At 41.0% G+C, this 9,607-nt stretch overlaps 1 protein-coding gene across 3 annotated transcripts; it reads right to left on the bottom strand.

Annotated features, from left to right (window-relative positions):
- Nucleotides 1–1,328: 1,328 nt before the first annotated feature.
- On the bottom strand, nt 1,329–9,136 carry si:ch211-63o20.7 (uncharacterized protein LOC566836 homolog). Of its 3 annotated transcripts, none has more exons than XM_034899823.1 (4): nt 8,943–9,136; nt 7,561–8,308; nt 6,657–6,882; nt 1,329–2,329 (listed from the first exon to the last, which is right to left on the bottom strand). In XM_034899823.1, exons 2-4 carry the CDS (start codon nt 8,287–8,289, stop codon nt 2,085–2,087), a joined length of 1,200 nt encoding a protein of 399 aa, XP_034755714.1. In that variant the 5' UTR covers nt 8,290–8,308; nt 8,943–9,136; the 3' UTR covers nt 1,329–2,084. The 3 variants fall into 3 exon arrangements, with proteins under 3 accessions (XP_034755714.1, XP_034755713.1, XP_034755715.1); XM_034899822.1 differs by having other exon boundaries at nt 7,561–8,320; nt 8,943–9,087; XM_034899824.1 differs by lacking the exon at nt 8,943–9,136 and adding an exon at nt 8,755–8,774 and having other exon boundaries at nt 7,561–8,320.
- Nucleotides 9,137–9,607: the final 471 nt, after the last annotated feature.

The following is a 9,607-nucleotide window of genomic DNA, read 5'->3' as shown; positions in this document are numbered from 1 at the left end:
TCGACTACATCTCTCTGTCGACTACATCTCTCTGTCGACTACATCTCTCTGTCGACTACATCTCTCCTGGTCAGTTATCGTCCCTGATGTGTTTTATCTGGTGAAGGGTTTTCACTTTTAATACAAATGTATAAGTTGAGTTTTAAAAGGTTTCTTCCATTTTGCTCCTGAGCTTCACCCTGCATCCGCCCTCCTGCTGCCATGAGGATGATCCCAATTTGCTTTAAATACCAATCCTACTGAAGGTTTGATTCTGATCAAAAGTGGATGATGTTATCTAATACGATTTCAGAATCATTTTTTATTTTAGAGAAACACAATTAAGATTTAAAGCCGATCTAAAATCTGATTTACTTTTTTCACAGCATGTGAGCTAACCATGTTTTAAATTAGTAGTAGTCATCTAAGATATGGTCGATCAATGACTAAGACTGATGGCCAGTAATAAATGCTGTGGACTCGGCCCGGATATGATCAGAAACAACTCTAATACCTGGCTTTAATTTCCTGTTCCTGAGGGGGCGGTGCATTAGTGGTCGTCAGTCACCGCGAAGCCTCGTGCTGCACACATCACTAAACTATCGGCCTCGACTTTCAAAATCCTCTTAGTACCATTCTAATATGTCACTGAGTCAGAGCTAACCAGTGAAGTAATGAGGAAAAAATAAACAAAAAAATGTTCAAGTCATATTTTGATTTGCATGAAAAGCTAGAAGTTTGTAGTTTTAACACTGATATATACATATAATATATATGTAACTGAGTATACATTCATGAAGCACCATTATATGGGCACGTTTTGGTATGTATATGTGCTTATATACATGTATTTTTTAATTATTTTCTAGGAGTATTGTGACCATGTTGGTTTCAAACGTGTTGATTTCATTAATCTTATTGTTACAACTTTATGTAACCAACAACAAGCTATAACTGGCAAAGTCATCAAAATTGTATTATAAATTGTATTATATACAGTACATAAGCAATACCCAAAGTAACATTTTTTTAACTTTGTATGTTGGCTCAAATCCATTGCACATCTTGTGACTTGACAGCACCTTCTTTAACGTTGAGATGGGCCGATACCGAGTACTCAGCCTGCGTGTTATATATTTGATTATGTTTTAACAGCTGTATACTACTGTCCCTGTATGGATGGGATGTGATTTCTATCTTTAACGGAAAAAATAAAAAACTACTTTAACATAGATTTTCTTTAGGGCTTATTCCATGGTCTCTGATTGCTGCAAATGAGAGTTTTAGGCAATATCGGAACATCTCTAATTTAAACTATGACAGATTTAGATAGAACACCACAAACTGCAACCTGAGAATCATTATAGTGTTTTATTGACACCTGCTGATGACAGTATTGACAACAATCAAAACTTGTGTTTATGTATGATCACTCACTTTACATATTGAAGACATATGGAAGCCCAGTAAACTGTAACATCTATGCTAAGCCAATGTGTGGTGGGAAGATTTGGGTATGGCATTAATCACGTTTTTGAATGTTAGCTAAATTTTTCAACAAGTAAAAAGCCCAACGTCCGCGAATCAAGTCAAAATTAACACCCGACATGAAGCTGAAATAATGGACCCAAAACACAGTGGACCCAGACACAAAGCAGCAGCTAACCCCTAGCACTTCATTACAGCCATACTGTATGTACACACTAAAATAGATTTTCTACGTCAAGCATTCAAGGCCCGAGCAACAGCATGGCGCTTCCATCAAAGTGAGTGAGTCCCACTAGATCTTTATGCGGAGTTGTTTGAATATCATTGCGTGTTTCATCAGCAGTACAGACAGGCTTTAATGGGCCTCTTGATTTCCATTTTCCCTTTATGTGGTTTCCTACGCAGCTTAGAAAATAAGCTTATGTTTCAGTAACAGGAAAAGCACCTGCAATCCCAGATAATCATATATATTTGCTTTCCCCACTTCCCTGTGGCAGCAAAGTGGCTATTGCTTACACATGTAGGAAGTTCTGCAGTCAGGGGGTCCACTGTCAATATTTCCATGTAGCAGTACGGAGGTGGTTATAGCCATTATGGTCTCTTAAGTGCACTCGGTGTCAGCGGGAGTCCTGGTCCAGAGCAGAGTGCACTCGGGCCTCCAGCTGGTCTGCCGAGGGCCGAGCGTCCGGGTTTGAGGCGAGCATTTCTAAAAGCAGGGTGCACATCGCTGGACCGGGCGGGGGCGGCAGCGGGGGCGCCCTCTTAAACTTCATCGGGATACACAGCTGGAGGTCAGCATTCTCCCACAAGGCTTCCCCCAGCGGCATCAGCCAGCCGGAGCGACCCTTGCACACGTAGGCACCTAAACAAGGAAAGACCGGGGAAGACGTGGTTACGGTTCCTGGCTGACAGCTGCACCAGAGACTGCAGGGAGCCCCTTCGTGTCGGGTTTGTATCTGCAAATACTCAAGTGCCTACTGGTGGGACATATTTCTAGGAATCACCAACAGAACTCAAGTGCTTTTTGACAGACAAAGAAGAGAGTGTTTGACCTGGAAATTTAAAAGATTCTTTACAAAACGCTGGAGGCCCTTTGTGTCATCACAACAACTTTGTATTCCTTGTAGCTCTTCAAAATTCACTGAAGCACACAAATATACTGTATGTATATTTGTGTGTTTCAGTATACTTTGTATATAATTTTCCTTCTTTTTCTTTATATATTTTTGGGCTTTTCCGCCTTTACATTTTTTGACAGGACAGTTAGGTGGGGGGTGGGGAAGACATGCAGGAAATTGTCACAGGTCGGATTCGAACCCTGGACCTCTGCGTCGAGGAGTAAACCTCATTGAGATCCTAGAGTGGTCTCAGCGTTGTGTGTAGACCAACGGCTGACAGCCACAGACAGCGCCGATGTTGACGAGGATTTATTGCTAACAACAAGCATTTCACTTACTAATAATCAAAAGGAAACTTACTCAAAGCTACATTGCGTAGTTTCTGTTGCCCCCCCCAAGGAATTCTAAGTAAAGACAACAAAACTGTCAGCGAGTCCACATGATATATTTCTTAAGCCAAGTGGCGGGTTATCTGTACGCATGTTGAGCTATGTAGCATAGCTTAAAATTTTAGCATGTACGTCTACACTGTATACAGCGGGCATAAACATACAGGCACGTGTCCTGTTATCGCGAGAAGCAAGCGTCGGTTGAGTTTAGGACACGCGAGGCAATCCCCTGTCTCCGGGGTGAAAGTCCCCCCCCCCCGACTTACATGGATTTTCCCCCCTTTCATTCTACTTGCTATGGCGTGAATCCACACACTATTTGCAAGATAGTGTCAATAGAGGCCAACTGGAGCTGATAAACATCTATAAAGCGAGTGTGCGTCTTGATGACATGCCATTAATGGTCTATGAATTGGCGTCTCATGAGATCCGTCTGAACCGAGAGAAACTGACTGCAGTGACAGCACTGCTCTGTCTTTGTTATTAGACCCTGGCTGCAGAAATTGACGTGTTGTGCGTTTAAAACCAGTTGTGTTTTTCTAACAGCTCCAAGAACACATCAGAGAACAGAACTTCTTTTGGTTGTTGCACCTGTTAGAGGAGGGAGGACAAGCCTTAAAACGCCTGCCCACCGTAATCAATCAATCTTGCTGATTAGACCTCAGAAGTTGTACTAAGATGAGCTTCCTCTTTTGTCTTTCATATCATTATGACATTAATAATTCAGGGTTTGGGCTGCAGATCAGAATAATTAAGAAAGACAAAACTTTTAAGCTGTAGCTTGGTCCTCTGTCTTTGACACTTACTAGAATAATGATTAAATTAAGAAATTAGCAGAATAAGGAGTAGAAGAAAACCATTAGGTGCAACCCAAATAAATGAGAGGATTATCTATTATGTTACCTAATATCATGGTTTCTTGGTAGTCTTTATTATTTTTTTATAGTTTTCTAGGGAGTAAAAATGTATTGTGGGGTTTAGAGCCTTCAGAGATTCTGCACCTCGCCTTTGGAACCCCCCCCCCCACTATCCATCCGTACCATAGAGTCTCCACCCACATTTAAAACCTCCATCCAAATCCACCTGTTTTGAAAAGCCTACCCACCATGGATTGATTGCTTTCTTCTAATTTTCTATGTCAATTATTTAATGTGTTTGTTTTAATTGAATTAGATTTGTCTTTTTAATTGTGTTTTCACCTGTATTAACTGTAAGGTGCTATGAAAGGCGCCCATATATAAAAAGGGATTATTATAGTTATTGATCGCAGTTATTAGTAACATCTGTAACGCAGTCTTCTTCCCCTGTCGATGGTCTAGTCTCCTGTGAGGCCAGCAATCAGAACTATAGCAACTCAATATTCTGCTGCACAATGAATTGTCACAGAAATAATTGTGATTAAGAATATAATTGTCCCTTCCAGTAAAATTTTAAAATGTATTAAAAAATACAAACTTAAGTTTTGAAAGTCTCCCAGGACACATCTTGTGGTTATGTATATCACTGTTATGTGACCCAGATGATGTAATGACACAAATACACATCCTATAATGTAAACATGCCTCCTTATTAGGCATGATCAGTCAACAGATCAACCTGTTTTACCTTATTTGACAAAAATCGAAGTTCTCAATGTTATTTCTGACAATTTGATAAACAAAAATGTATATTATGCTTGAGTAAATAAAACTCTATTTAACAGAACTAGATTTAAAAGCCCGACGGTGCAGCCCGACTCTGGAGATAAAACTTTGAACTCAAGTTCACGTTCAATAGGTTGTTTAGGTAAATTGCTCTTAAACGCATTTAGAGAGGATTGGAATTGCTATTTTTATTCTCAATTCTTGACATTTTGGTGCCGGGGATTTTCCTGTGGGGCTGGCTACAAACATTCTCTATGCAGTAAAAGCACTGTCATGTAACAGTTTTTACAAACCTACCAGCAATGATTTCCCAACCCGACTGAGCAAAAAGTCAACCGGGCCGGGCTTCAAGAAGAACAAACATTACAGGACTATGCTCTCTCCGCTCCCCTGCCTAGCCCGGTAACTGCGTGGGTGTGTGGGTCTTAAGAGAGGATAAAGTCAAATAATGGACCATTTTATCTGTCTGTGAAAAGCCTCCAGATGCCTCTCCCCATTTCCTTACTGACAAAGAGGATTGTGATGCCCCCTTCCCCCTCCAATCAGAACCATTTCATACAGCCTAATGGAGTATCAATGACTCAGGGAGGTTCTCAGACACTAAACCTGGGGATAATGGTTCATATCTCCCTGCTTTCTAGTCAGCTCCGGACATTTTTTTTGTGAATACAATGAGACATCTGTATAACGGCCATTTCATTACTCTCTGATATTGGAGCGCAGAGTGGAACCGGGCCCCCGTGTCCATTAAGACGCTTCCTCATCCTATGGCCACATCGGGGTTCTGACAAAAATAGGATATTAAAGTCTGAATACTGTTGTGCACAGCTATCCTTGAAAGATTTTCTCTGATTCTTATCTAAATATAGATATAGTTTGTTTGAGCGTCTCTCTCCCACTTTCTCCCCCTCTGGATTAGGCTGTTTATATAATTTGTAAATAAGTAAATACTTTGTTTGGTCTTCCCCATCTCTCTTTAGATTTTTTTTTGATTGCGTTAAATAATCAATGTAGGTAGTTTGTGATTGTTTGGCTAAAGATTTTTTTCTATAGTCTATAGATGTATAGATAGATGTGTATTGAGTTTTATTATGAACATAAAATGTTATTTTCCCCTAAAAAAAAAATTACAATTTTTGTTTATAATGTTAATCATAGGATAAAAGAAAAAGCTGCAGGTCAGACTTAAAAAAAAGAAGAAGAAATCGGCCAAGAAAATTGCAATCGGTGCATCTCTAGACCAAAAGATGAAGAAAATATTAAATTAATATGAAGGAAACTGGTATCTGAGGTGCTTCCAACAGCAGCTCGTTGCAACAGGAAAGGCTAATTTACACACTGTCCGCTTGTATTATAAGAAATAGAGCTACTATAATCCATATCAAAATGTACATAGCATAAATTATCCATCACTTTGCCATTTAGATTTATGACTGTGCCATCCAGGGTGGATGAATGTATGATGTATAGTATGTGACATTTTTAATATGTGCCAGTTAATTAAGTCAAACTCGGTTCAGTGCGATGCGTCATCAACCTGCCGGACCACACACTCGACCTCTGCGCGGGTGCTCTGACTGCTGGGTGGGGGGGGGGGGCTGTGCTGATGGGTTACCCAGCATGTTACCCATATACATGGGGATAAACCCTGCTGTATTCACATATTTAGAACTTTTACGTTGTTAAGGAAGACCTCAGGAGCAGCACAGCTCATTCACATATGTGAAGAGGGTTGGGGAGACTTAGAAGCCTTTAATGAAGCTTTTGTCTAAGCTTTAGTCTCATCATACCACAACATGGTGTTTCTGGAAATTCCACAACATAAATATCTTGCCCGGTCTAGTTGGCGCGTCACTTTGGTTGCTCATACGGTTTTGTTTGAGAAAAGGATGGTTTGGGTCAAAACATTACTGGAGTTCTCTCAGGACACTTAACAGATGCAGTAGGCCTAGGCCACACTATCATTTACAGACACCTAACAATTCAGCTCAATCTCTTTCTCTCTAATCTTTTCTATTGACTCTCCACTGTACACTTACCCAGTTGTTCTTGGGTGGCCCCTTCCTCCAGAAAGGTGATTCTCTCCAGGACCGCCCAGAACATCACACCCAGGGAGAAGATGTCCGCCTGGGCTGAGTAGGTCAGCCCCCCCCACACCTCTGGAGCCATGTAGAAGTCAGAGCCACAGGTGGAGGAGAAGTGCTGCCTGGTCAGATCCCCGTCCAGCAGACCTTCACTCATCTTGCTAAGACCAAAGTCTGCCACCTACAGGTACAACAGGCCGACTCATTGAATAGGAAGTACAGCGTGCTTTGTGTTGGAATAAGGCTTTTTTCCCCAATGTACAAATCTGGAACCTTTTCTGTCTCTAGAGATAGAAATCTTTAGAATCTCAAAGAGTAATAAAGTTATTTCCTGATACCCGATGCTTTAATTTACCCCTCTGAGAAAACAATGTAGAGATTTGTAGAGGGCTGAGAAATACATTACATTCCACAAGTGGATGTTAAACTCAGACCAGAATTTCCACTTAAAACAGCAAAAAAACATGGGCCTCATGATGTCAAGTTAAGGCCCTTAAAATCCCCCTGTATTTAGAGCGCTAAATCATATATATTAAATATGAAAATGCATGTCAGCCTTCAGAAGCTTCAACATACAATTCATAAACAGAAAAGGCCAATTTAACCATCACTATACCAACAATTCCACAAGAATGAAAGTAAATAATACGTCCAAAAACATTTCCATAATGTCTCAAATTTATCAACTTATCATAAAACCAAACACTGTCTGAAGGCAACAAAAAATAAAGTACTACAATGCTTTCAAATTTGAACAGTGTAAGTTTTCCAAAAAGTTGTGTACGTACTTAGTTGTGTTGTGTAGGAAAATGCCACTTGATCTGGCATAAAATCTGTCATGACATAACAATCCACCTACCTTGACAACGGGGCCTCTTGGTGTCACACAGACCAGCACATTGTCAGGCTTCAGGTCTCGGTGGGTGATCCCCAGACTATGCAGGAAGGACAGAGCACTGCAGAGCTGTCGCACCACGCTGTGGTTACGCTGGGAGTCAGGTGGCCTGGAGAGCAGATACTGATTCAAGTCGCCCCCATCACAGTACTCCATCACAAGCCAAAGGGCCGAGCAACGCAGGGATCCCGGCTGCTCTTCCTCCGTCTGGGCCGGTCTCTTCCTGGCTCTGTTTTGAGGCCTTTGTGGGGTTGTAGAATCACATGCATTTGATTTAGTCTTGTCTTGGAGGTTGGGCTTGGCCTGAACAGTGTTGGTCCTGTCCTTGAGTCTTGAGAAAGAGTTGCCCCCCCGCTGGGAGTCATTCCTTTTCTGACTTTGTGGTGCTCCGACTATAGTACCTTTCAGCACGCTCTCAACTAGACGTGGAGGCAGTTTCCCTGGTTTTAGGGGCTTCAGGCTCCTTGGCCCAGTCTGCAGCAGGCAGCTGTGGAGTGCAATAACATTGGCATGGCTCTTGGCAGTGGCTCTCATTGCCCACAGCTCTTGCAGGTAGAGTTCAATGCACTCCGGGTTGCTGCAGGGCAGCCGCTTGATGGCCACCCTCTGTCCTGTTTTGGCCATATGGCCCTCAAAGACAACACCATAGCTGCCTCGTCCTACCTCCCTCTCTAAAGTGTAGAGCTCCTCCATCTATAACAGGCAATGGAGACTAATGTAACTGCTAAGAAAAATAAAATAACTAAGGTTAGCTAGAATGATAATAAATTAAGTAGCGTTAACGTACAAAACCGTTAGCTAACTAGCTAAAGTCGGACGTTAACTGTGAAATAGCTGACAAACGTTTAGCTAGAGAACGTTACAGCCCCTTACCTTACTGATTTTTTTCCAAGTTTAACTTAGCTAACTAGCTAGGTACGTAATAACGGGAGCCCCCAAAATTAAAGGTACACATTAAAATGTTTTAATGTAACGCAGCTGGTATCCTGCTATAGCTAGCTACACTTCACAACTGACGTTTCCAGGCAACGTAACATTATGTGCTACAGCTAACGGTATTCACTCTCCCAAATAACTTCGCTTTCCTAATGTTTTTTCAGGTTGAAGTTAACAACACATAGCAAGACATACGTTATTATACGTTATTATACGACTTACATTTTCAAAGTGGTCTCGAGACCATATACAGTAAGTTAGTGAATACGTTTAACATGGCGCTGTCTAGCAACCATGAATATATTTTAAGCCTAAGACGTTATTCTTAAAGTTAACGTTGGTTTAAAAGGGAAGCGACACACAAAGCTCCAACGCTAGCTTCAAATGAGCTCCTTTCCTTTCAAACTTACCCAAAAGACTTCAGCTTACATTACCAGCAATGAATCGATTTTAATCTGCAATCTAGCTACTTGATTCACAAGCCGCCTTGTACAATAACGAATTTGGATAATTTATTGGTAATCAACCACTGAGATACTAAGACAACTTTCAGTGTCAGAACAACACAAACGCTGCAGACAACCATGTCAAAATTCATAGCGACCCGCTCTGTCTGTACGTGCATTATGATTGGCTACGGGAAACTCAGCCGCGTGATGTGATTGGTAGGTAGTAGAACTGTAGAACTTGTTCAATTCGAATTGCCCAAGCCGCCAATCAGAGGTCGAGTAGGGCGGGTTATGCTTTTCCCTGTCCCTCCGGAACATCCATTCTAGCATCAGCTGGGTTTAGGATTTTTAAAAGATATGGAAACTGACTATTGATTTCAAACAGAATGAAAACAATCCATAAAAGAGTTATATTAAGGGATGACAATATAATTATCACAATGCAGAGATATTCGCTAGAAAATACGATGCTAAACGTTGTAAAGAGTTTAGTTAAGGACACATTAGACTAAAATCTATGCTTCAGTAGGTCCTCACTTTTCAGTACTGACAAGCATTTTGTATGTATGTATGTATGTATGTATGTATGTATATACACACATACATACATATATATATATATATAT

The sequence above is a fragment of the Etheostoma cragini genome, chromosome 18 (assembly GCF_013103735.1).
Source record: "Etheostoma cragini isolate CJK2018 chromosome 18, CSU_Ecrag_1.0, whole genome shotgun sequence".
NCBI lineage: Eukaryota > Metazoa > Chordata > Actinopteri > Perciformes > Percidae > Etheostoma > Etheostoma cragini.
The sequence above is the reverse complement of the archived record's forward strand: the minus strand, read 5'-3'. Positions and strand labels throughout refer to the sequence as shown.